At 39.7% G+C, this 27,387-nt stretch overlaps 1 protein-coding gene and 1 long non-coding RNA gene across 6 annotated transcripts; one reads left to right on the plus strand and one right to left on the minus strand.

The window, feature by feature from the left end:
* On the minus strand, positions 738-3,764 carry LOC110397216. 2 transcript variants are annotated; one of them, XR_002437659.1, is made up of 4 exons: positions 3,593-3,763; positions 2,249-2,378; positions 1,013-1,617; positions 738-916 (listed from the first exon to the last, which is right to left on the minus strand). It is a non-coding gene; the product is annotated as an uncharacterized LOC110397216 (long non-coding RNA). The 2 variants fall into 2 exon arrangements; XR_002437645.1 differs by having other exon boundaries at positions 738-1,617; positions 3,593-3,764.
* Positions 3,902-25,968, plus strand: NEDD1 (neural precursor cell expressed, developmentally down-regulated 1). 4 transcript variants are annotated; one of them, XM_021393115.1, is made up of 15 exons: positions 3,902-4,050; positions 4,535-4,678; positions 6,218-6,308; positions 7,338-7,454; positions 8,338-8,478; positions 14,891-15,120; positions 16,046-16,247; positions 17,181-17,367; positions 19,550-19,681; positions 19,858-19,905; positions 20,307-20,530; positions 20,894-21,050; positions 21,278-21,434; positions 22,914-22,980; positions 23,643-25,968. In XM_021393115.1, exons 2-15 carry the CDS (start codon positions 4,590-4,592, stop codon positions 23,745-23,747), a joined length of 1,947 nt encoding a protein of 648 aa, XP_021248790.1. In that variant the 5' UTR covers positions 3,902-4,050; positions 4,535-4,589; the 3' UTR covers positions 23,748-25,968. The 4 variants fall into 4 exon arrangements, with proteins under 4 accessions (XP_021248790.1, XP_021248660.1, XP_021248721.1 ...); XM_021392985.1 differs by having other exon boundaries at positions 3,903-4,050; positions 6,214-6,308; XM_021393046.1 differs by lacking the exon at positions 3,902-4,050 and adding an exon at positions 4,087-4,224 and having other exon boundaries at positions 6,214-6,308.

The following is a 27,387-nucleotide window of genomic DNA, read 5'->3' on the forward strand; positions in this document are numbered from 1 at the left end:
AAGAGAGTGCAGAATAAGAGAGTGGTAAGGGAGGGGAGAGAGAGAAGATTCAGCACAATGAATATCTTAAATGTGTTCAGTAACGGGAGAAAACAGAAACAGAGCTATGTTTTCCACAGTTTATTTTTATTCTTATAAAAGAGAAATGTCTGGATACATTTGTGCTGTGTGTGGCTTTTTAAAATCTGTGCTATTTTTAAGTTTGTCTCTCCTTTTCTGTAGCGTTGTGGATAGCAGAAAAATTAGGATTTAGATAACATGATAAAAAGAAAGTGAAAAACAGAGTAATGGAAAGGGAAGGTATTTCTGTGAGACAATTTTAAAACTGAATTAGGATGGTTATTTAACTCAGCTGCCTAACAGCCAATTTGAAGGAGATCTTCCTCAGCAATACCCTTTCAATTAAAAGAATTTCTAATTCTGGAGTTCTTAAAAAAGCAGGAAAGATAAAAATTGACATTACTCATTTTTCTTTTGCAAGAAACAAGTAGAAATTTGCGGCTTTTTCAAAAAGCTCCTTGTGCTGTGTAAAAAGCATAAAACGTTTTTTTTTTTTTTTTTTTTTTTTTNTTTTTTTTTTTTTTTTTTTTACCCTTTGGTTATTTGCTCTTCTAGAAGGTTAAATCTTTAAAGGTTATAACAATGCCCATGAAAAGTGTTCAGAAATTTCTTTTCATTTTCATTTGGCACAAATTTTGTCTGGATTTTTACTTCAATCAAAAAAATTTTTTTTTTTTTTTTTTTTTTTTTTTTTTTGAGTCACCTTGAGGATTATCATAGGACTTTTGTGCAGCCTAATGAATATTTGTAAAACACAGCAGGAGCGTCAGGTGAAAATGGAAGTAACGTTCCAGTGCAGACAAGGTGTTTCTTCAGTACTGCCACTCTGGTCCTTGTTCTAATTCCTACGTTCATACTAAAAAGAGAAATATTAAATGAAATGCTTTACATATGCATTTAAAATATGTCACACTTTAAGATATTTTTCTGGAAACAAAAAATGTTATCTTACCATCTCCTCTAACACTGCACAGTAAAATAATGATGAAAAGTTGACCTCACTGTATCCATAGCAGCAGCTTTTACTCTCAGAAATGCAGGATTAAGTATTCAGTGCAGGTTTCAAAAGGAAATATTGGAGAAAACATTTTTCTTTAAGCATAGAATTAAACTTTGTTTAAAATATGCTTGTAAGAAAGAAAGCTTGCATTTAAACTTCTCCAGTAATTACACAGAAAAAAAAAGTATAGAGCTAATAGCAAAGTAAATCACTTCTTGTTTTATCTATTACACTAGGTGGGTTTTTCCTTAGCATTGAATGCAGGCTGAAGTTTTCGACGTGTTAGAGTAGAATAACAGTGTCAATGTTGTGCTCGGTTAAATTTCTATGGAATACTTCTCTGCTTCACTGTCTCCAAAAACATAGAGGAGAGGGAAGGCACCTGGTTGTTTTCACAGCCAGGGGGGTCAGGAGGGCCCTCTGCTGCCCAAGGCCTGCTCCACTGTAGGCCCCACGCACCCCTGCGGAAGGTCTGCTTATTGCTTTTGGCAGCTTTGAACAGTTGTCCTGCCTGTGAATTCTTTTCATTGCAGCTGAAAGATGTCTCCATTCCACATCTGTAAAAGGAATTGATAGTATTTTCAGATCTGATGAGTTGTGGGACAGAGCAAGTGAAGAGAGAGTACTGTGGGTACAAGTTGAAAGGACAACAAAATGCATGGCATTTTATCTGCTGTGCATCCCCAGGATGATGCACAGGATGGATCCTACAGGGAACCAAAGAAAAGTAAAAGCAGTATTTCCTTTTCATTCCTTTGGTATTTTCTGTTCTGTGAGCTGAATGTAGTAAGCAAACAGAGAACAAAAACAGCTTCTGGACCTGTAGTGAATAACTGCATGTCCCAGACTGTGGCGGGGCTCAGACTGAAATTGAACAGTGAGCTTCACACTGACAAGTCTGCAGGTGTGTTTTTTTTTTTTTTTTTTTTTTTTTAAGACTATTTCATTTTTTCAGATTCTCTTTTGATATATTTTTAAATGATATTGCCGCTTGCACATTCATGGCATTCGTAGGATCTGTCTCGCACCTACAATTATCCAGCAACTTGGAATTATTTCTGGTTAAATTAATTTTATGATGTGGAAATTAGTAATTTCACACAGATTTATTCAATTGTATGTGACTGGCTTTTAATTTCCACTACAGCTCCAGCTCACTTTCGTGTTTTGTTTGGCATCAGTATTTACCCAGTTTTTGGAAGACATCAATCTAATGGAATAATCCCGGTAATGAGCCACTCTATGCCTCAGTTTCGTTATGGGAAGATAACAGTAATCCCCTCATCGCCGTGTATTTTGAAGCTTTCTGCATTGACATCTGGAAAATATTTTCAGATCCTTGAATTAAAGAGGTGGTGAATTGAAGTTATTAGGAAATTTAGACGCAGTGTAAAAAGGATAGTCATTTGTTTCCAAAACTGCTTTCAGTCAAATCCAAGAAAAAAGATTTTAAACATGAATAATGATGGAACTAGAATTAATTGTTGGAATTACAGGCTAATATGCTGAACTAATTAAGCCAGCAAAGAGTTCCATTTATGTTTGCCAAAGATCCTCTTTGTGTTACAGATACTGAGTATATCATCAAATGAGAGAAATGAAAATATGAAGCATAGGTTTATCTTTAAAACAGAGTGGGTGAAAGGGTCCAGAGGCAAGTGCAGAAGTGAAATATTTACCAGTGCAATTTAATTTTCCACTTTGAAACACCAGAGATAATTAGAATTATTCTCATTTGTCTACCATGTCAGCATGATTTAGGAATCTACTTAATGTGAAAAGAAAAAAAAAAAAGTATGCATTGAAGTGAATTAGAGCAAAAATCTCACGGTCACAAAGTGGAAAAACAGAATATGCCATCGAAGGAATTGTGGCAAGATGAGGGATTAGGTTCTGAGGTCTGTCCAGGCTGTCCTCTGCACAGCTGGGTGGAAGGTGAAAGTCAGGGCACTTTTGGGGCTCATGGCCACACATCCAGGGCTAAAGAGGACGTTCCAGCAACCAAAGTAAAAAGTTGACAGACAAATCTCCCAGCTTCTTGGCGGTCATGGGTTCTTCTCACTGGGCACACAGAACAACAAGAACGGGCTTTAGAAACCAAACACGTCCAGCTTAACAGCATCTGAATACAGGAAGGTGGGCTGGGGATAGAATGTAGGAGTGCTGCGGGTCCCGTAACAATCAGGCATCTGAGAAGACACAGGGACAGATGATGTAAAATAGGACTAATTATTGGTTAATGTGGATGACCAGATGCAGTAAAGATGTGATCTAACTGCTGTAGAGAGATAAGAGTATTTTGTTTAACAGTGATGTGATTTTCCCCCTTCTGAGTTCATTTATACAGAATGGGAATGAAATGAACTTGGTGAATCAAAACTATCAGCAAAGGGAATCATTTTGGCCCTAGCAATTCTGAGGGCCGTGTGGAAAGAAGGTGAAAATTTGTTTGAAACCAGATCTGTGCAGAAACACTTAGTTTCGCTGGTTTTCACGTCTAACCCTACTTCCAAGACCAACTTTCACTCTTACTTTGGTATCCCTCAAGGCTAACCCAGCAAGGATGCTCTATAGTTTAACACCAACGAGCTCCAGCTTTCCCCCGCACTTTCCAGTGAGGGGCTCCGCGCCGCCTCCCCCAGGACCCTGCCCGCGCAGCGCCGGGACACCGCCAGCCCCGCCCCGCCGCGCGCGCCCCATGCCAACGGCCGAGCGGGAGCGCGCCCGGCTGCTCCTCGCCCCTTCCGGGCCACCGTAGCGGCGGCGGGAGGCGGGGGCGCGCGAGGGCTGTTGGGACGGGCTGTGAAGTTGGACACGGCGCGGAAAGTCGGCCCGCGCGGCGCGGCGGCGCTGATTGGTCGGCAGTGAGCGCCGGACCCCGGAGAGAACCGCGAGCAGCGGCTCCTGAGCCAATCGGCGCTGCCGGCGCCTTGTGCCGGGCCCGGGCCCTGAGGAGGCTCCGCCGAACCGGGAGGGGCAGGGCGGGGCAGGTGGGCAGCGGGCTGCGGGCTGCGGGGCTAGAGCTTGTCCTCAGGAGCGCCTGGGGAGGGTTGGAGCTGTGGGCCTGGGGTCTGCTGGTCTGTTTCTTCTTAGTGAGGGAGGAGCAGTGGGCTGAAGCCGTGCGGGAGCCTCCCGGGAGAGCTCCCGGCTGGGGGCATCTTCGGGTGCGTGCGTGCTACCGGTGCTTGAAGTTACCCGGGTGGCGAATAAACGGGAGTAAACTAAACTGGGCTGGGACTGGCGGGCCAGGCCCTGGTTCCCAGGCAGCCCAGCTCAGCAGCAAGGAGGGTTTCCCTGGTTGTTTTTTTTTTTTTTTTTTGTAAGCTGTCTTGAAAAGAAGTTTATAGTGCCACTCTCCTAGTAAATTACCTTGTTCTCAAGGAAACGGTATTGAATGGCATAGGTGGGGTTGTTCTCGACTTGTAAAGCGACCTGTTGTATGTTTTTAATGTATTTATATTTTTTTCCAAATAGGTGCAGCCATGCAGGAAAGCATACGTTTTGCTTCATCAGGAGATGACATTAAGATATGGGATTCCTCATCTCTAACTGTGGTGGAGCAGTTCAACCCGCATACATCTCCGCATCCCGTCAGCTCTCTGTGCTGGGCCAGCAATAGTATCCTTTGCAGCTTATCAGCCTCAGTTCTGTGGGTCCTCTGCAAAACAGCACTGCATTTCTTTTGTCTTATGGTATCTGTAAATGACAGGCCTGATGTCGGACTGAACTGTGTGAAAAAACTTCTATATGCTGTTGTTCTCTGTGCTGAAATGATTTACAAAATAAACTCATGCTGGTAAAGGCTTCTGGAGAAGTGTATCCTCCTTTAGGAGGTTAGCACGTATTTAATGATGGTGATACGCCTGGTTTGCCAGCCAACTGTAGAACTTATTAATTTGTTTTTTCACAAGTTGATTACAATTTTAACTTTCAAGGCAGCACTTGATTTATTGACAAGGCTGAAAAAACCTCATTTGCTGGTGCAGTAAAATTCTGTGTGTAGAGAGAAAAAACATAATGCTCTAACTGTCATCTGCTCTCACCCCTTACTATGTAGGCAGTGGTTAAGCATAGCAGGAAGGGGAGGGAAACAAGCTCTTTGTATTTTTATGCGTACAAGCGTTATGTGTGTATGTATATATACTGTGTTTATATACACTCACATCTCTAGATGTCTATGGCTGTTGTTAAGTAATCTCGAGCTACAGACACTCTGTTTGTCCTTCTTTGTTCTTTTCTTTACCCCTGCCTCCAGAGCCAAACAGAGCATTCTACTCCATATGCTTCTTAGGTGTAAAGAGTGGGGTTTTCTTCTGCATAGTTCTGTAAGGTAAAATGTCTTGAAATAAAGAAAGAGTAGTCACCACTGCATAGCATCCTTATGGTTGGACTAGATGATCGTAGTGGCCTTTTGCAACTTAATGATTCTGTGGTGTTAAATCCAGACAAATAAGCTGTGTTCTTAATAAGCAAATACAGAATCACAATGGGTGCCTGAAGATGTAGGGGATGCAGGTCTGAGTGATTACCCAGATAGTTTGGAGTAGGGTGCAGAGCCAGTTTCCTTACTTTGTATTTGTATATTGAAGGCCTTTCTTAGCACTTTGACCTACTTAGTGCAATAAAAGGTATTTTCTTCCTTTTTTTCCCCCCCCTCTCCATACAGAGAGAGACAAACTAGCAAACGTATTCATTGTACTCCAGGAACAATATGACAAACTGGTTTAATTAACATTTATCATAAGCAGGACTTGTTCAATTCTTTTGCTCTTTCAGTTCATTCTGCTAGCAGCAGCAGACGTCTCTCTGAACTCCAGTGATAAAGGAGCTTGTACTTGGGGTGGTGGGGTTAAAAAGAAACGCAGGCTGCATGAGCTGCCTTAGCAGGGAAGAGCTGTTAAACAATATCTGCCAGATATTTCTCCTCCGAAAGAAATTGCAGTGCTTTGTATTGGGAAGCAAGTGCTGCGGATGCTGTGAGAGCTTCTTAGTGGAAGCTCATTAAATAGCCTTATGTTTCTATTTCTAGGCCCCTTCAAGGTGAAGTACTTCAGATTTTTAGACCATCTGTTATCTGTTCAGTAAGGGAAACTCACTGTTGCTTGTATTGATTGAAAGTATGATGTGATTATTGTCCATAACTTGTCACTAAGATAGCTTCCTGGTCAGTGCTTCTGCTGCTGGGGATAAAATCGTTGTATCAAGCTGTAAAAGTAAACCTGTTCCACTTTTTGAAGTAGCTGAAGGAGTAAGTATGACGTGTGTGTGTGTGTGTCCAACCCATCTCGTGTACTGTTTGCATCTCATCTCTTCTGCACGTTGGTTATCAATTTAATTTGAGTTCAAAGTTCTGAAGCCTATGTACAGTGGACATGTGGCACTATATACTCTTCAGAAAGCCAGACTTGGTTTTGACAGCATTACTGCAACGACTTCTTTGTATTCTAAATCATTCGAATTGTTCTCCTTAGATAGCTCTTGTAATGCTCATTTACATTGGAATTTCTGGAAGGTGTGAAGAGCAAATGCTTTCAGAGGTGGAGAGTTTGTCACGGAGATTCCACCAAATCTGACGGGAACCCAGTGCGATCGTTTCCAGTTTAACCATGTCAATAATTAGATGGACTTGTGTGTTTTGTTTTTTTTTCTTCAAATGCCAGGAACTTAAAAATGAATTTTCAACGTGATAGAACTGAATAATTTGTCCTCGCTGTAGGTCTATTGCTGAGATTGACATTCTTTTTTTTTTTTTTTTTTTTTTTCAAAAGCTGCTGCTTCAGTGATTATTTTAAAAAGAAGCACTTTGTGGACTTAGGGGGTTTGCTGCTTTAATATTCTCTGTCATGTTTTGGGAATGTGAAGTACACGACTTAGACAACTTCTTAATATTCAAAGGGTTTTTTTTCCCTAAACTTAGCAATTTCTTTTAAAGAGTTTGTACCCAGATAGAAGCCTATGATTGTACTTTAGAGAGCTCTAATTTGAAGGGAAAGTATGTTTTGAAGGAAAAGGTGCTCAAATAATTTAGAATGGTGGTAGGAGAATGCAGCGTTGGAGAGTTTGTTAATTAGAATATTTAAACATATGTTCATACTGGGTTGGATTTGAAATGCTTCATGTTTGGCAATGAGTGTGGTGTACCAATAGTTCCATCAGTCAGTGGGGCTGTGTGTACTCATGAAGATGCAAACACCATCATTGTGCTTGTTAGCAGTCTGGAATAAGTCTCTTAATTGTCTTTAACGTACTTTTTTTCCTTTCCCTCCTTTTCTGTCAGGCGAAACAGACATGTGTGAGCTTAAGTTCCAATTCTTTGTATGTTGCCAGTGGAGGCCTTGATAGCACCGTTAATATCTGGGATCTCAAATCCAGAAGGGTTCACCGTAGCCTTAAGGTAAGCTTGGCTGGAGAGGGGCTGGAGCTTACATGACTTCTAGAACTTGTTGCCAATTGTAGTAATACGCTTTCTCTGTCACGGGTCTGTAGGATCAAGTTCATAGGTAGGAGCCTGTGTGTCTTATTTAACTTTGTGTTTTTTACATATGGTAAATTGCAAATTTAATAATCATGCTTAACTTGATGACTTGGGGGTACGAGTCTATAATAACTTATGTTAAAATTTTCAGAATAGACTTCTTATCTTGAGAGTCTATATTGATATTCTCTGGTGTTTTTCCAAGGGCTGTGTTTTGGATAATTGCTGCTTCTGATACTTCAAACCAAGAAGATGCTTCTGTATTTCACAGGATCACATAATGGCTTATGTTAGAAGGGACTTCAGATCTCATCCACTCCAGCCCCTCCAGTTCAGGCTGCCCAGGCCCCATCCAGCCTGGCGTTGATGCCTCCAGGGATGGGGCACCCACAGCTCTCGTGGCAGCTGTGCCAGCACCTCACCGCCCTCTGAGTAATTTCTCCCTGACATCTAACCTAAGTCTCCCCTCTTTTAGTTTGTTGCCCCTTCTCTTATCACCATTTGTAGGATACTGTAGTAGAGCTAATGTCAAGCATGACTTGTTGTGTGAAAATGTAATTGCAAAACTGGGGGCTGGTTGTCTCTTTATAACTGATCTAATATGAATTCTCTAAATATTGCTATAATGTAAGAAATGTATAATGTTCAATTATGCATATATTTCCATGATCCCTTCAGTAGATGATTTGCCCTCATTTAGGACCGCTGTTAAAGATGATCTAGCACAGCTGTGATTTAAAAAAAAAAAAACTACATTCTTTTCTGAGTGTCTTAACCTTTTTTCTCCTACCCTCTTCCACAGGATCATAAAGATGAAGTTACATGTGTTGCATATAATTGGAATGATTGCTACATTGCTTCTGGATCATTGAGTGGTGAAATAATCCTACACAGCGTTACCACCAATTTATCCAGTACTCCCTTTGGGTATAACAGCAGTCAGGTAGGTGCTCTGTTAACTTACTGTTGTGAGTGAAGCTTAAATTTGCATGTAGTGTTTAGACACTTGAAGTGTGTATCAATATGAGAAGGAAAAACAGACCTCTGTGTAATCTAGCCTTAAATAATAGATAACATGGAAGTGCAAACTTAGGTGGTGTAATGCCAGATTGCCAGTTGTTGGTCTGCCCTTTCTGAGTCAGGTCCAGTTCAGTGTTCTCCCTTCTCGGCTCCGCAGATATCCTGTTGGTTTGTAGAACTGCAGCGACTTCCCTTAGCGATTTTGGAGCGTCCTTGTACTCTCGTGACAGTCTCAATTTCTCTATTACGTGGATGACTGCGTACCACATGGAGTTCCGTTTACACCCTGGGATTAGCCCTGCAGATCTGGAATTCCCTCTAGCAGAGGAATTCCCTCCCCCTTGCCCGTATTACTTTCCTCAGGACTGCCTGCTACACCAACTGTAATGCAGAAGCTCCAGTGCTTCTGCCTGAGGCTTACTGATCCTGAAGACAGTACACAGAGGCAGGTGAACAGCCAGCACTTTAATGGAAGGGTACTCCCGTTACTGGGGGCTGGTAGTGTCTCCGCCAAACCCTTATTGCTGGTGCTGATGGTCTGTGCTGGTATGGTGCCCGCCCTGCTGTTCCCCCTGCAGGTAGTGGTGGCAGCAGGCCAGCAAGATGTCTGCACAGCCCCTCAGTGCCATGGCCCTAGATATAGTAGCAGGAGACAATAAAGCATCGTGTATCAGAATAAGCAAGGTCATTCATAGAAAGCAGAGAGACTTGTTTACAGCTCCAGAGTGGTTTCTCATAAGCGAGTTTCCTTTAGCTGTGTGCAGAAGCTAGAGGCAGTTTTCTTGCATTCTCAAGCTAACATGAGCTCTTTCTCACAGGCTAGTCACCCGTTCAGGCCACGATCTGTATTTTTCCACGCAGGAGGTACCTTTATACAGTTTACAGCAAATTTTGTATTGCAGGCTCTGCTGCCTCAAGAACTAACTTCTATGCATCTTAAGACTGAACAAAAAATAGTCAGCTTTACATACCAAAGCAGGATTTCAATATTCTGCTCAATGTCTGTTGTTGCCATGAACAGACCAGGTAGTCTGGTTTCTGATTTATCCAAATTAATCAGATCTACAGCTGAACAGAGCCATCTGTACAGCAGAGGAGAATGTAAGCCTATGTTTGGAAATAATACGTTTATTTAATCTGGAGATTAAAATTGCACAGCTGCTCACAGAGTAAGAGCATTGAGATTTTATATTACCTACTTAGGTACTTAAGTGAGATTTTTTTGAATGACTAGTTTGAAGGAAAACTGTGAAAGACAAATACAAAACAGATGTACTATTGAACGGCCTTGGTAGGGTTTCCACTGCAATTCCTTTTTGCAGACTCAGAAAACATTGCAGAATTAGTGAGTGGCATTAGAGTATCAGGGCTTCCGCAGTAGTGAAGGAGCTCTGTTGTCCCACTGGATGTTCCAAAGTGATTTTTAGCTCAGGAGCAATGAAGATCTTGTGCTCTGGACATTGATTTTCTTTATTTTATTGAGTCGCTTTCATAGAGCTAGGAGCTGCCCCGGGTGGGGACCTTTGTAGTGGGGAGTACTGAAGTTGTGCCATAGTTTTCTGTTACTGCAACAGCATTTTTTAGTCTTAGATGGCAGACGGAGTAGGAAGTTAAATTTTTCTCCTCTCTAGCCTGAGCAATATAACTCGATGAAGAATGTCTTATGGCTTTACAGCGTCACGAAGATTGTGGTGTATTTTTGTTGAAAAATCTCCATTAAATTCAAACCCTACTTTCAGGTGCTGCAGTATCTTTGATCCATCACCGTAGTCTCATACCTATATTGGAGCAAAATTGTACTTCATGCTTGGCTTGATCTTAAAAATCCATCTGTCTAGTCAGTTCATTTTTCTGATTTGATTGTTGCTGTGAAAAACACGGATGTGAGACAGGGACTGCAGGAATATCCATGGGTGGATTAAAAGGCTGAGATGAATATCTAGAGTGGGGATTGTTCTGCTAGTTAGTTGGAAAATTAAAGAAGTTCTGGTGAGGATGATTTGCATCAACCTGTTTGATAGATTCTACTCTTTCCACCAAGAAGTGATTAGGAGTAAGTGATGCAGTGAATAGCTATTTTGGCAGATGAAATCAAGAGGCCTACTGCAAAGTCGAGTGACCTTTAAGATGGCTAAAGATCTCTGAAGTGTTAAATCAAAGTAATTGCGGGCACGGAGCTACTGTTCGCTTTCTAAAGGGCCTCTAACATGTTTTAAACCGGGGCAGTTATTTGATTGCAGTCTTAATTTAAAATGGAATTGAGCTGTAATTTTGTAATGTGATGACTACTTGGGTGTCCCGGTTTATCAGCTTATCTTGTGTCCTAATAACGATCTCCATTCTTTTGTGCAAAAAAGTGTTATTTTTGTTGGGGAGTTTAATTGATACTTGCAGGGGATTGCGCAGTGAAGCAAATCCATGAAGACTCGAGTAATTGCGTTAAAGAAATTTTAAAAGCCTCTACTTGATTTATAGTTTAGGGGCACAGTTTTCTGAGAGTCAGCTTGAATAGATACACGGTGTATTGTTCTGCTTGATCTTGGCGAAGCTGTCTGGCTTAGTAGGGGTCACCACTCCTTAGTAACTTTTTTACAGCTGGGGAATGTGAGGTCAGACTAACCTTATAAAATCGAGCTTGTCTCTGTTTGATTCCGTGTGGTGGAATGTAGTTGCCTTGCCAGTTAATTTCTGTAATTGTATAGACTCTACAAGTAGTAGAATGGCCCAAGGTTGCTGTGCTTTCTGTGACTTTAAACAATACTCTTTTCAAATGAGTATTGGCCTATATTCTATTAATTGATTTTGATTTAGAAACATCTTTGTGCTTTCTTAGAGTTCAGTCCTTACACTGAATTGTTTGCAGATCCCATAATTTGTCTTTGCTGTTGGTATTCATTAAGACTACCAGATTCTTATCTGCTTGCTGTTGTGAGGTTGAATTAAAGTTTGTTTTGAAGCATAATGATTGTTCGAGTCTTCGCTGCCTTGTGCTATTCTCCTAGCAACGGGATTTAGCTGAGCTGTTTGATCAGCTGGCTGATCTGTAAAGAGGCGTGATGAGTTTTGGTCACCTTATATAATGAAATAGCCTTCAGCTCTTTAAACTATCAATTGGGTTTACAGCCGCCTTCTCTCTTACAAGGCTCACTAAGGTGAAAGGAGGTAGTGTAGTTTCTTTATCTTTAAATGAGATGGTCGATAACACTGGTCTATTTTGTGTTTAGTTTTGAGCCTGTCATTTGTTTTCCAACAGTGGAAAACCCTGAGTGCGAGCAGTCCTCAGCTATGGGCTGACTGTTTTTTGAAGCGCGCTTTTCCTAGCCTGGCTGTTTTACTGTGAAGTGTGAAGGTAAAATGTACTTTCATTTCCTACAGAAGATCTACTTCAGTCACAGCTAAGGCAAAAAGACGTGCATGCTTTGTGCTACGCTGACTGGTGGAATGTTCTGAAGAGGGCTTCCTTTTTTCTTTGCCAGTTCAGCACCTTGTGCTAAGAACGTGTATGGAAGTTCTGTGCGTGCAGAATTCCCAGGAATCACCAGGAGCTGCGCTTGAAGTATGAAGTTTTCCTCTTAGCTGCTCCTTTCCTTGTAGCCTCGGCAGGTTTAGCTCCTGAAAGTGGCTCTTAACAAACACTTGCTGCATTCTAAATAATCTTGAAATGATTTTTCCTGCTAGCTTAGAAAACAGACGCCTGCTTCTATTCAGAGATGTACTTAAGTGTGTTTGAGTTTCAGCCACAAATTTAAGCCTCTTGTTTCCTTGAGTGTGATTTAGCAGTTGCATTAATGCCAGAGAAGCTTGTTGCTGACCTGATCGGTGACAGTGAGGAGCCAGCGGGAGCTTTCCTCACACCTCACACATCTTCTGGCAACAGAGGTTGTACTGAAACTGCACTGAGGAAGTACGATGACTTCAGTGAGAAGTGTGGAGTAGAGATAATAAGGGGAAGGTATTTCATACAAAAGACACGAGAACTGGGCATGAGAGAGGGAAAATAAGAAAATGGGAGGCTTGAAAGGATAACAAGGCAGATTTGAGGGGAGCTGAGAGAGTAAAACCGGTGGGCAGGAGGATGGAAAAAGGCAAACATGGAACATGAGCAGATGCTAGGGCAGTAAGGAAGGGATTTGAAGGTGGATAAGATGGAGAACTGTGAGGGATAGAAATGTTTCCCACGTAGATCATGTGCGTACTTCATTTACTCTATAGAGATAAACTGAAAGATGCTGGTGAAAAATGTCTCCATCATGTCTGGTAGCGGTTCACGTTAACTACATCAAGTCATATTCTGTCTTACTTGAATTCACAGTTGAGGGCACCACTTCTTCGTTCAGCACCTCGGCTTCCAGGGAGGCATGCAGTACAAGTGCTAGAAATTCTGTTGGAGGCATACAATCCAACAAATATCTCCAGTAAAATGGAGAGGAAAGATAAAATAATGGCTAGTACAGTGCATTGTGATGAGGATTATGCTAGAAAGTAGAATAGCTCTTTTTGTGAGAGCGTTGTCAGACGAGATGATGGCTCTCATCTGTCTGGACTTGAGCGAAGCACTTGAATTTGTGCCTTTGGAGAAAATATTAGAGAGGATGGAGCTTAGAAGAAGAATAGGGATGGGTAAGAAATTGGCTGTAGGAAGTAAAACAGTAGGTAATATTGAAGGAATTTGATTTGGTTGTCATTAGCTAACCTTGTTTAATATTTTTAGTAATGGTTATGATACAAAAAGCAGAACTGCAATGAGACAAAACTGGAAGGCAATGCCTGTAAGAAGGAGGATTGTGTCAGTATACAAAAATCCTGAAAATTCCCAAGGAAGAGGACTTACTGATCATAAAACTGACAAAAAGGACTTGAGGGTACTGGTGAATGGCAGCTGGACAAGAGCTAGTAGATCTTGCAGCTCAGAAAGCCAATCGTATCCTGGGCTGCATCAAAAGTAGCGTGGCCAGCAGGGCAAGGGAGTTGATCCTGCCCCTCTGCTCTGTGCTGATGAGGCATCACCTGGAGTAATGCATCCAGATGTGGAGTCCTCAGTAGGGGAGAGACATGGACCTGTTGGAACATGACCAGAGGAGGGCCACAGAAATGATCCCAAGGATGGAACACCTCTCTATGAGGACAGTCTGAGAGAGCTGGGGCTGTTCAGCCTGGAGAAGAGAAGGCTGCGAGGTGACCTGAGAGTGGCCTCTCAGTGTCTAGAGGAGGGCTGTAAGAAGGAAGGGGACAGACTCTTTAGTGGGGTCTGTTGTAGTAGGACAAGGGGAAATGGTTTCGAACTAAAAGAGGGGAGATTTAAACTGGACATAAGGAAGTTTTTTTTACCGCAAAGGTGGTGTGGCATTGGCACAGATTGCCCAGAGAGGTGGTGGATGCCCCATCCCTGGAGACAAGGGGCTCTGAGCACCCTGATCAGCTGTAGGTGTCCCTGTTCATTGCAGGGGAGTTGGACCAGATGGCCTTTAGAGATTCCTTCCGACTCAAGCAATTCTATGATAAAACAGCAATGAGCAACCAAAACAGAGAGGATCACAAAAAAAGAACATGCAATCTAAGATGCATCAGAAGACCATTTACACTATGCAGAGGAACTGTTACTGTTTTTGTAGAGGCAGTGGCAACTGTTTTGATAATCATATGAATTTTTGATTGTCCATGTTCAGGAGATTCAAACTGAAAGAGCTGCAAGGAGACTGACAGATGGTGACTGGGAACAGCTTAAGTGTAAGGGTGTTGCTGTCACTGCAGTGAATTTAGTGCAAATGAGCCATAAATAAAACTGAGCTAGAGACCGAGTATTGTAACTTAATACTAGTGCAGTGAGGTTTTGAGGCATCCTGTGAAGCAACATGGTGAAAACAAAATACTTATCCACTTCTGAAATACAGGTAAGTTGCTATATTACATTATCCGGTGGAAGCAAGGCTGCATATGATTAAGCCAGACATATTATCCTGTTTCGAGGTCCTAGCTCATAGGGTGAAGTCTCTTCTTCTGCAGGACCTTTATACTTGCATAATCAGTGGAGGGGAATTAAACTTAACTTTTTTTTTTTTTTTTTGTGATGTATATGTTGACCTCTTACGTATTCAAAATCAAGAAACTTTTCCAGTTTTTCTTTTTTTCTCGTCCTTCATTTTGCTGATCAGGGCACATGCTGCCCCCAGTCTGTAAGAATGGAATTATAATGCAAAATGAACTATTCATTTGTGTGTGCAGAGTGGCCAGACTTCGTAGAGTAATTTAGCTTAACGTCTGTACTTCTAATGCGTGTGCTTAAAGTAATTTAGTTATGCCTAATGATGGTATTAAAATTTGTGTCTGTTTTACAGCCTATTCGACACTTGAAATACTCATCCTTTAAGAAATCCTTGTTGGGCAGCGTTTCTGACAGTGGAAATGTGACTCTGTGGGATGTAAATACTCAGAACCCGTATCGTAATTTTGAAAACACTCATAAAGCACCAGCTTCAGAAATCTGCTTTTCTCCAGTAAATGAGTTGCTCCTTGTAACTGTAGGTTTGGATAAAAGAATTAATCTCTATGACACTTCAAGTAAAAAGTGAGTGCGTTAAAGACCTTTGATTTTTGTTGGACGTGAACGTTTTATGAGCTGAAAAAGCACATCCAGCTATGACATTAAATATTTAATTCAGAGCGTGTTCAGAGTGGTTGAAGTGGTTGACATACTACTGTTGGAAAACCTGTTCCAAAACCCTTTCTGCTTTTTGTTAAATTAAAATGGGAAGTAATTGAAGTGCTGCATGAGTGACCACTTGCAATTGCTTATATATGGGCTTTTCTTATTGATGGAGGGCAGTGGGCTTCTATGGTGGCCAGTACAGCCTGTGAGGACCTGCACCCACCTGTGCCTGCTCTTCTAGTTTGCAATACAAGACACAGCTGTTGTAAGGTGCACGGAGCTGCTGAGCCTTAAATATGGACGGGGTATTGGATGAAAAAGCAGGTGATGGGGATGTGAAGTAAGAGGATGGGGTAGCAAGTGTTTTCATGGGACTTTGGTTTTAGTGTGGAGTGTGCTTTTAGTCTAGCTGGATAAAAGCAGGTGTTTGGCCGTAGCTTGGAGGGGTTTAGTAGAAGGATTCAAACGTGGACCTGAAGTTGTTCCTAGAGTTGTGGGGAGGTTAGAAGTGACAGACTTGGGAAACTAAAGGATATGTGCAGTGTGGTTGCTGCTGGAAATGACAATTGCAGTAAATCTTTGTGTCAAAACTGTTGCTATGAAGATAAATCTTTTGGAGTGCATGCAGTTTTTCAACATTGGTTAAACTTCAACACTTAGTATGTCTAAACCAGGTATTTCACTGCGTTTACTTGGCACTGGAGAAGTGGAACTACTGACCTGCTGTTGAATTTTTAAAGCTATTTTTTAACCGGTGCTCTGTTTTGAAAAGTCTAATCATAAAAATTAACACTGTGGCGAAGAAGTCTAACAGCTTTTCTCCTGTTCTTTCTCCCGTTTGAAGATTACTGACAACAATAGTAGCAGATTATCCTCTGACGACAGTGAACTTCATGCCTGATGGTACCACTTTGACTATAGGAAGTTCCCGGGGAAAAATCTGCCAGTATGACTTGAGGAAACTGACATCACCAGTGAAAACAGTTATTGCTCACAAAGGCTGCGTGACATGCATACGTCTTCAGTTCAGCAGCAGTTTTTCCAAGGTAAAACAAAAAACCCAAAAAATTTTCCTTTCTATTATTCAGTGTGTAGATTAATAAAAGCAAAAGGTAAGCTTAAGATCTGAGAAATGTTAGTAATTAATTTCTAAGCATTATAAATGCCAGCAAAGGTGATTCATACAATGAGGAAATAAGAACTGTATAAATCACTCAGTCTCATGTGAACAAGGGAATGTTAATGACGTTGTCTTTCTCCGAATTTTCAATGTAGAAATGAGTGAAACTTTAATCTTAAACTTCCTGGTGTGAATATGTTGCCATTGCAGATCAGTCTGTGGCATCTTAAATGGATTTGCAGACAGTAGCACAAAGATCTGTACTAGCCTCTTTTACTTAAGGGGAATACACACAGCAGCCCAGCTTGAAGTATTTTGCCTGTGGAGAATTTGATTAAATAGTATAGAAGGCTTAAGAGGTTCTTCCAAGAACCAAGTAGGCTCTACTTGATCCAAAGAACACAAATGCCAATTCACTGGAGGTGGGAGAGAATGTTTGAAGTGTATTTTTTTCTTTTTAACAGCTCCAAGACTTTCTTCTTCTTCCAGCTCGCTTGCTGCTGGTGGTTGACTATCCCATTGCAATTTCTACTCGCTGATAATGTAATTTCTTGTTTTTCCTATGTCTAAACCTAGGATCAAAATTGGCTAGTACCATTTCACTCCATTGTCACCTTCAGTTCTATTGCTATTCTCATGCATATCCATACGGAATTCTTATAATAATGCGGAAGATTCCCACGTTCTTTGAAATTACATTAAGATATATGTATTTTTATTTGTGAAGACGCATCTCCTAGGTAGACTTTGCGAATTGAACTGGTTTTAGTGTTTTGAAACAGAAAGAATATCGGCTTATATTTTTACTTCTAATTGAACAGATAAAAACTTCTCTTACTTTGTTCTTTTTTTTCCTCAGGCTAACCTTAAGGGTTCTTCAAGTAAACCTGTGTCCAAAAGAATAGAAGTCAAAGCTGGCAGTAATCTTGCAGGAATTCCGAATACTGGCACCAAAAATCTAGCTTCTCAGGCATCGGCAGCTATTTCCTCCCATCTGACATTGACAAATGAGAGTAAAGGGGGAGAGGTTCTTCAGGATAAAACAGGTAGCGTCTTCCTCCTACTCTTATAAATTATATATTTGATACAGCGTGGAAGATAGAAGGAATATTTCATGCTTTGGCTGTTACAGTAGAAAAATGACACTGAGGGAAGGGTGTTTATTTCAAAGAAGTAAATGTATATGCATGCACATCTGTACCTTCTTCAGCTTCCCCTGCTGCACTGGACAGGCTTTGGGACTGTGAGAAATGAATCAGGTCCTACTTCAGAAACTCTTGCTTCAAGTCCAGAATTTTAGACTACTTGTTTATGTGTAAATCTTAAAGGAAAAGGTTCCATGGTGACGCTGTGGGACTCTTCTGTGTTTTGCTTTCTTGCAAATTATCCTTATGTTCATAATGTACTTTGTGTCACAAAGTCTGTATGGAATCCAGAGCTGATGATTTGCAATTCTATTAATAAATTGGGGTAACAGACCTCATCAAATAACTAAACTAAACTGTAACTAAACACATGCACAGGAAAAACAAAACAAACCCGCAAAACAAAAATCCAAGTGAGAACTGCCCAGTATTATTCCTATGTCACAAGACAGGAAAATGTTAAATATAGTTGTAAGTATGATTAGTTGTATAACTGTACTTGCTATTTTTGCTTCTGAGTAACAAGTATTTTTGGTAAGAATTCTAAATGTTATTCTAAAATTCTGCCACTGTGTGAAATGTGCTCTTAATTTAATTAATTCAGGAGTTCTTAAAATATGGTCACATCAGTAACTGCTAGTTTGATTCTTGGAGATTCCTCAAGCTGTTTTAAAGCAACAGCACTTTCCCCACACTTTTTAAATAAGAAGAAATACATTTAGCAACACTAATTAGGCAATAAGTCTCTGTAGTCCGCAGGGACAGGTATTAATGACCTCCCTTGGGCACGCAATGGATTGTGAGGTGAAGTAGAATGATTCCTATGTAGTCAAGAGGAGTTGCTAATCAACGTTACTGTATAGTGTGGAAAATTTTGTTGAAGGTAAAAAAATCTATGGCTTATTATCTCTTATTGTCATTACACTTTGAAAGTGTGATGACCGTTACCCCTTAAATAGGACCATTCATGACAAGGTAATGTTCTAAGAAAATAAAGGCTTATCAAATAAAGCATGTTTTCTGAAGCAAAATGTTCAGCTTGGAAAGTAAAGTAAGTATACTTAGGAAGATGTGGTTTTCAAACTTAAAAATGGGAGTGGATGAGAGACCGCAAATGGCATTGTTTTTTTCCTGTGGAAAACATTCTAAACCAAGAGGATAGATTTTAGCTTTGTAGAAATAAGGAGTATTCAATGAAGTGATCTAATAGCATATTTAAATAAAAACAACCAACCAACCAACCGCCTGTTCATACAACTTGTAAGTGGACTGGAGCTTATTGTCACAGAAACCAAAATGTATTCAATTTGTCACAGAGTCCAAAAGTGTAAAGTAATTCAGAATGTGATAAGTTTGTATATGCTTTGAGCAGACTTCCCATGGGCTTCAATTGAATGGCCATCCACCACTTTAGCTCATTCCTACATTTAGATGGCAGTGAACTAGTAAGCATACCCAAAAGGTATCTTCCCATTTTATTCAGCTTTTTCCATGTACCTAAGTCTTCTGTAAACTGTGACACAGGTTGATATTGTGCTTCTAATTTGACTCATAGTGCCGCGTATTTACTTAACTAACAAATGTTGTCCTATACATGCCTCACAACCAGCACATATAGAGTGGAAAATGCATTATAATATATTTAAAAGTGATATCTTAAATGTGACTCAGTTCCCAGTTTGTGCACTTGCTTGAATGTGATTAATTGTAGTCATCCATACAGTTATATTTGGATCACTTCACCAAGTGATCCCACACAGAGAAGTGGCTATACGTTTATGAACTGTTTTAATTTTAATGAAGTAGCTACTAAATAAAGCTTTTGTATTTATAGGCATTTTATTCATAGGGGATCTATTGTTGTATTGACCAGCAATAATGCATTTTGCATAGGTCTCAAGCGAAATAGAGGCACTGTTAATGCTAAGAGTTTGGTGAGGACGGAGTAACATCTTGCTTGTACTCCCGATCCAGTTTTTAAAGCATAGTAATCTGTGGAAAATTATTTGGGTGGTTATATTAGCAGTTCAATTCACTTCTGTGAATTCCCATTTTACTAACTGAGTGTTATTGTCCTTTTAAGGCCTTCCTCATAGCTGCAGCTTGGATGTGATTCCGTCTAAAGAAACAGATAATGGGAAAAGTGGAGATTTAAATAATTTTGATGACTTGGGTCGAAGTAGTTTAGGAGATGTGTTTTCTCCCGTCAGAGATGGTAAGTTGCTAATACTGAAATTTGTTTAAAAAAACATAATCTGCATGGCATTACATTTTGGCTTGTGTGCGCTCGGTCTCTTAATCTATCTTTAATTATTAACTGAATACAATTATATGAAAACTTCATAAATATGCACGTAATTAAAGAACAGTGTATGTTCTGCTATTTTGTAGATATTCTTGCATCTAAAGCAAATGAAGATCCTCCAGGAAAAGGAGATGGTAAAGATATTCTCAGTATGTTTTTCTTTGTGGTCACTGGAAGCCTACACTCGTTCTTCTACGCTAACGTCATCGTACCATAGAAGGCTACCAAATGGTGCAAGCAGGAATGATGGGAAATCACAAATACGGTCTTAAAGTGATTCTGTTTTCCTTGTAGGAAATTGGTAGTGGTGAATGGAGGCTTCTCTTAGTTTGTTACTTTCATGTAGGCAGTGACAGCATAAAGAGAATTTGGGGATTCACTTTTTTGGTGGGATGTGTTTTTTGGGTGAGCTCTTTTTTTTGTGGATGCGTGGGCTTTTTTTTTTATCATTTCTTTGTGGGATTATGTTTTTTTTCTTTTCCTTCTTTTTTCTCTTTTAAAATTTGTGTGTTTCACCCTTCCCTCCCCATTTTAGGTCTGGATTTTCAGTCCTACCTTTCAGGTTTGGATTTTCTCCCACAGCTCACCACTGCCTTTCCAGTAAAAAGAAACCCGGTGGGCAGTAGTGCACAAGGGATACGGTCTAGCCCATTGCATGCACTAGTGGGATCTCCAATTAAAGAAGAGGAAGAACATCCAGAGACTGACTCTAAAAAGATGAATCTTGGAAAACAAGAAACTAAAGAAGCCTTAAAGCAGGTATTCTTTTTTGAGATACCTTTGACATTATTCTGCTGAGATTCTGGCTCCTTCAGTTTTGATTTTGAGAGGTCTGAGTTTACTAGGAATAATATTTATAACTTTGACTCAAGATGTTTGATGTGAAAATTAAGAGTGCTGGTCTTTTTGCACTCCTTTCTCTGTGTTTGCAGTTGAGGCAACTGTGAGACATTTAAGCAATCAATGTTTAAGCTGTGTTACTAGAAGCAGAGAAGCATTTATTTATCAGTAGTTTCTTAAAACCAAAGCTATTTGAAAGCAGTGCATTCCCGAAAACTTAGTTTTCAAGTGCAATTAGATAATTGTAATAAGTAGGGTTGTGGTTTTGATTTTGATTTTCAGCTTTCAAAGTTGAGCTCAGTCAGTCCAGAATCTGGATCTTTAAGTCCTCCACCAGCATCCACTGCTGTAAAAACTCTTGAAACAAATGAGCGACTAGTGAAGAGTATTCAGGCCCATCCTGCGTATGATCTAGCAGTAAATGGTACTACCTCAACAAGTAAGTTGATTGGTTTTCTTAGTGGGTTTTTTTTTTTTTAGCCCAGTTGTAGATGTGGTTGATTGTGAACTGCTGTGAAACCTGATAAAATGGACTTAACATTAAAACAGAACACTCAGTCTGGATTCTCCTGTAAATCCAGTTAGCCCTCTTAGAACATCTGTATTTGCCCTCGAAAAAACTTGTTCTAAATCTGTGTTTTTATATATTTCTTGTTAATTGTAAAGGTCCAAAGATAACTTCACCTGTCACTACTGGAGTTGCTAACTCACTGTCAGAAAAAATAGTAGAAACCATTGGGAGTAGCAGACTAAATGCACCTCTGACATCAATCCAAATAAACTTCATTCAGAATATGATACAAGAAACACTGGATGACTTCAGGTACTGATACTTTTGCAGAACACTTTGTTTTCAATGACATGTTTTCTTAGTAAGATATTTTAACATTTTCTTTAGCGTATTTCTTACTCACATTAGGAGATGACACCATGAATAGCCTTTCTCTTGAAAATCTAACTATGGGACTTTTGATCAGCTTGAGTGCCTAATTAGATTGATGTCTAAAGTTTTTTTTTTTAATATGTGTGGCTTTGCTAACATATTTCCAGAGTGACTGTTTGAATACTTCTCAAACAGTAAATTTATCTGTATAATGAGGTCCTCACTGCTTTCACGGAGACCTGTGCTGACTTCTCTCCCTCTCCAGCTCATGTCTTCCTAGTAGGAGAAATTTGTTCTCTTAAAGTTGGTACTGTGAAGAGCACAGTTGATTTGTTGGACAGTTGATTTGTGTTGGCTTTGATTGATGGTTGTTTGCTTTGCGTGCGTAGGGTAAATCACTTTGTGTATTTCTGTTGGCAAAGCTTTGCATAAAAAGGTTTTTGTGCTGTAAATCGCAGATTCATAGAATGTCTTGAGTTGGAAGGGCTCTGTAAGAATCACAGAGTCACTCTCTTTTCCTAAAACCTGTAGCAAACACAGAGAAGGGGTGGAAAGGATTGCTGGGCAGGGGAGGTATTGCTGTCTTGATGACAAAAAGCAACACGGAACTATCTTAGGAGGACAGTATGCTATGGATATCTGTATCTTTCGACAGAAGGATACACTGAATGTTACTAAATGTCTTTAAATAAGAATGTCCTGTTGTAAAACTCTACTGGGGATTTTTGGCTATAATTGCACATCTGATTTTAAAACTTTCTCATGGTTTAAAATGCAGTCTACGGATTGCATTTCCTTTCTCTTTAAAGTTTGTTTTTCGGCATCTCACTATTGGAAAATAAATTGGTAGATCTGTACTTCCAGTGTCTGTGATCTGGAGTCTGAGATTGTGTTTCTCACAGTTTATTTGTTGAAAAAACCACTCGTCTCTTGAGCTTTGTGTTTTTGGGAGACAACCGGCGCTTCTGGGCTCTAAGCTGGCATCTGTGCTTAATAATACATGAGGAAAATGTTTTGCCTCTAAGTAGGAGTTCTGCAGCACAACAACACATGGAAACTGAAATTGAAGATCATGTTCCCTTTTGTATGTGCCGTATGTTTTAGGAAAGGAGTGTGATCCATATGTGACTATTTAAGAAGTACCTTACTTTGTCAGACCAGTGACACCAAAAGCCATCTTGATATCACCATGTATATATTTCTGTTTGTAAATGGAAAAGTTCCTAACCAAAGTTAATATCCAGAGAAAAATCTTCCAGAAAATAACTGGTAGAGGAGTCTGGTTTGTGGTTTAGATGTTTTTAGGCTGATATTTCATAATGTCACAAAGGTGAAGAAGTAGAGTTCTGGTTATTCAGGATTGGAGATAATTGCTGCTTCCTAAATAAAATTGTTATCCTTCTCTAATTCTTTCCCTAGAGAAGCATGCCATCGAGATATTGTGAATTTGCAAGTGGAGATGATCAAACAGTTCCATATGCAGCTGGTATGTATAAAGAGTGTATTAACAGTTCTTACTTTTAGTAATACCAAAGTGTGACAGCTATTCTGTCAAAACTGGAAATCAATTTTTGCTTATTAAGAACAAGAAAGTGAAGATGGGATATGAAGGAGGGAGAAAACATTATGAAACGGAATCTGTTAAACTATTTTGTTTAATAATTAAACATATATAGTGGGTAGGTATCATCAATTCCATATTTCAGGAGTTTTGACAAAAGGGAAGCAAGTTTAGCTGTCCTTCATAAAGGACCAAGAGCTGGAGTAAGTAGGGGGTAGATGGAGTTTATATAGAACGCTTTACTTACAACACGTGCGTGCTGCCATGTTCTGTGTCCTTTAACTTCTTTCTGTGAAACTTTGTTCTTTTGATCTGCATTGAAAAGACCTTGTCTCAGTACTGAATGTTTTAATGGAACCTGCATTAGCAGACTCTCATCCTAAAGAAATGCAAAATAGACTTTGATAAAATATTCACTAATGTATTAATAATCAAAATACTGTATATATAAAAAAAAAATTACTTTTCTTACCAGAAGTTTAAAAGCAGTATTATTCAGGTTATTTAATTTTCAAAAGGGATATGAAAATGGATGGGAAGAAAAATCCTGTATAGCTACTTACTGGGGCTTTTTTTCTTTTCTCTAGAATGAAATGCATGCCTTACTTGAAAGATATTCTGTAAATGAAAGCTTAGTAGCTGAAATTGAGAGACTGCGAGAGGAAAACAAAAGACTGAGGACTCACTTCTGAAAGCTTCCCATCACTAACTTTGTTAGCATGAAGTTGCTGCATGTGGTGCGTTGCTTGTGACAGATCATCCGTCATCGCTGAAGTATCGTATGAAGACCTGCTATTAGCTTGAACGTGAATCTTTTCTGAATGGTGTAAGATACTAAGTGTAATGATAAGATTTGTAACAGATAAACGCCGTGTAAAGAAAGTTTGCCTAGGCATGCTAACAGTCTTGAAATACATCCTTCGAATAGAGAAAGCTGAAAGGATAACTACTTTGTCAGAGTTTTAGCGATACGCGAAGTGCCTTTTTATAAGCAAAACCAAAATAGGACAGATGCGTTTTGTATAAGAATTTTTTGATATACCGACTTTTCTGTCTGTTTCTGTGTTTTACTGCTATCAGAAACAAGCACTGTAGCTTGCCTTTCAGATACTTTTCTTGGAGAAGGAGAGAGAAGGCTCATCTTCTGCATGACACGGAACCTACGGTATTTAGTTAATCTTACTCAACTGGCAACTCTTCAGTCCTGAGTGAAAACTAAGTTGGAAAATAGTCCCAAACTCAGTGCCCGTCACCTTGCTTGTTATATTTGTAACTCTGAAATCTGTGCTTGTCTGCCATGAACTTTGTTGCAAACACTACTTCAACTGCGTAGTGAGGTTTGAGTTTTATGACTTCAGCTACAAATCTAGAAATCTATTTTTACTCCCACGTTTGGATATTGTCATAGTTTGCCCAGTTTGAATGCAACCTTAGACTTCAAAAAATAAGTATATTCAGCCATATAATATAACACTGTGTGAATGTGGTCTTTCAGTCTGTGGTTTAAGCACCATCCCCCCTCACCCCCCAGTTTTTTTTATACATTGTGGCCCATACTTACTGTTGAGCAGCTGTGTTACAGTTTTGACGGTGGTTTAGCATTATTGCAGCCTTTTTTCTTTGAGGTCAGCTGCACACCAAACGTAACTAGTGTCTTAAGTGTATGATTCACATAACAAATGGCATCGAGGAGATATTATTACTTCAGTACTGTAATGTTATCATAGATGTGTGTAAGGGCACTGAAGTGAAGCTTGGTATCAAATCCTGCCTGCTGAAGTTCATGAGAAATTTATCTTGGCCTTTTTTTTTAATGCCAAGAGATTAAATTCAATTAAAATGTCAATTTAATTTCATTTAAGAATGAAATTAAATTTTTTAGTGTTCAATTATAAATTCCTCTGAAAAATCTTTTCTATAGAAGTGCTTTTTGCTACTTAAATTGTTCTGAAGGCTTCTTAATTTTCTCACTAATATTTTGTGGTTTCTTTTCGTGGAATCATTAAATCTCAAGCAAGGGAAGTCTGCGAACGTGGTGAGTTAATTAGTTAAAACATCAAGTGCTTAAAGTCATGGTGGCATTCCTCCACTAAATGAGAAAGCCATAATATATAATGTAACTTATTTTTAAATGGTGTAAAACTAAGAAAAAAAACCTATATCTTTTCACTATCTTAACTTCTTTTTAAAAGTTATTTTTTAATGTCAGTTAATGACAAATAAAAACTCGTGTCAAAATGAGGGTGTTCAAGTAGTCTTCAGTATTGCTGACAGGACTTTGTATGTCTGCAGTCTTACTGCTGTTGCCTTTCATAAGCTTTTAAATGTATTTCTATGCCATAACTTCATGGTGAAAGGAAGCAGAGTATATTAAACTTTTGCTTTTGTAATTTAACACAATGTAGAGAACTTAAAAAATAATTTATAGGATATATAAGTTTAGTCCACCCATTAACCACAGTTTGCGAAGACAATAGGAGTTGAAGGTATCAAAAATGTTACAGTTTTTCAACATGTTTTGCAGTGTTAACAAGTAACCTTGCATAGTTGCATCTCTTGGCTTGCTCCCCAAGTGCTCTTGCTGGTATACCCAGATGACAGCAGGGAATTAGGTAAGTATCTAGGGTGTTTGGCTTGTAGATACTTTGTTTTCTTGACTGAGAACTGGGTAATGTTTTTCTTAGTTCCCAAACTGAGATGAATATAGCAACAGTGATTGAAAGGATACATTTTGGCCTTCCTCAATATTTTAGGGCTTCTTGACCATATCTCAGGATTAGGGTAGCGCAAGTGGCCGCAGATGCTGTGAGGAGATGTAGAATGCTACCACTATAGGGGGATGTTTTGCCTTGTACACAAATCTGATTTGTAAAAAGATTAAAATAAAGCTTGTTTTAACTTTTTTGAACAAAATATTGTGGCAACCTGTTTTTTAAAGATGATAATTTAATACTGTAATCTTGCTGCCTTGTAGCAGGCAAAAACCTGTCCCAAAGAATGTGTAAAGATGTCTGCTTCCTCTCTAGCTTCACCTAGCTCAAGTCTTTTTCATACAAATGTTTGTATTACCTCATGCTTTTGGAGTAAAGAACAGATGTACTCTTTCTCCTTCCAGCTTGGAAGTTATTAGAATTGTGACAGAGAGATCATGTTCACAGCTAAAAATAATGTTCAAGCAGATGTTCAGGGTGGAAGAATAACCACATCACCTAAGCTGCTGGTGAGCAAGAGATCTTAGATCCTGCATCATCATAATACTTAACGTATGGATTTTTTTTTTTAAATTCCCTTCTCTGTCATGCACATATGAGTCCTTTTGTGATGGGAATTGTATTTGCAGTTTCAAGGTATCTAGGCTTTGAAAACATATTATGACAAATTGCATTTTTATGAGAATAAGTCAACATCCCAGAGTATCAGTTACTTCCTGGCAGCAACCCACCACTGCCTGACACAAAACCGTGCTGTTCACACACACGTTGCAATGATGAATGTGCAAGTTGCTCACTGCCCCTTCTCTAGGACCAAGATGTATGAAAAGGAAGAAAATGCTTTATGGACTCTGTTACCAACCTGTAGATCTCCTTGCTCGCTGATAGCGTGGATACTAAGACTGAAGAGGAAAAAGGGTCAAGGATTATGTGGTTATAAAGACAACAGCTCTGATAGAACTAGATGTGTAAGACTGGTGGATGCGGTGTTCTTTACTTGCCCTAGCAGCAGACTCACACCTGTGTGGTCATTACTGGTGAGCGTCAGCAGCTGCACCTAGTCTGACTCAGTGTGGTAGTTCTCATGTTACGTCTTGCAGTGCAGCTGGGGGATGATGATTAATAAATTCTCTAATAGCAAACTATGGAAAGACTCTTAAGCGTCCTGTGCTAGGCATTTGCAAAGATGAGATATCAGGCCAGAAAGGCAAAAATGAAAATTCTGAACTGTAACACGTGAAGTCTCAGGACACAGCTGCTGTCTGTGCTTTCTTGTCTGTAGAGAAGGCAGCTCAAAATTGTGAGTAAGCTTAGCAACCTCCCCTGAGCCTGCAGAGACTTCTGGGTTCTCTTTTCAGCTGGATTTGGGCAACTGAAGGCTAAAGCAAAAGGGAGAGAAGCATGGGTTGATGATAGTTATTCATTAGCACCACTGGTACTTTAATTATATCTAAACTTATGTAGAAATTGACATCCCTTTGTTTGGACAAGCTATCAGCAGGATGTTCTCTCTTTTCCCTTGGTTCTAACAGGTGCAAGTTGCAGCACTGGTGGCTGTGCTTTGAGCTCTCTCTCTCTCTTGAATTCATCACCTCTCATTCTAGCTAAAAATACCGAGGCT

This window comes from Numida meleagris, chromosome 1, assembly GCF_002078875.1.
Source record: "Numida meleagris isolate 19003 breed g44 Domestic line chromosome 1, NumMel1.0, whole genome shotgun sequence".
In the NCBI taxonomy this organism is placed as follows: Eukaryota; Metazoa; Chordata; class Aves; order Galliformes; family Numididae; genus Numida; species Numida meleagris.

Excerpts from the sequence above, each read along its gene's own strand:
- NEDD1 (XM_021392985.1), top strand. The coding sequence starts at position 4,543 with ATGCAGGAAAGCATACGTTTTGCTTCATCAGGAGATGACATTAAGATA. Across the intron at positions 7,455-8,337 it reads GGGTTCACCGTAGCCTTAAG|GATCATAAAGATGAAGTTAC; the intron begins GTAAGCTTGGCT and ends CCTCTTCCACAG. Across the intron at positions 19,682-19,857 it reads GTTTTCTCCCGTCAGAGATG|ATATTCTTGCATCTAAAGCA; the intron begins GTAAGTTGCTAA and ends GCTATTTTGTAG.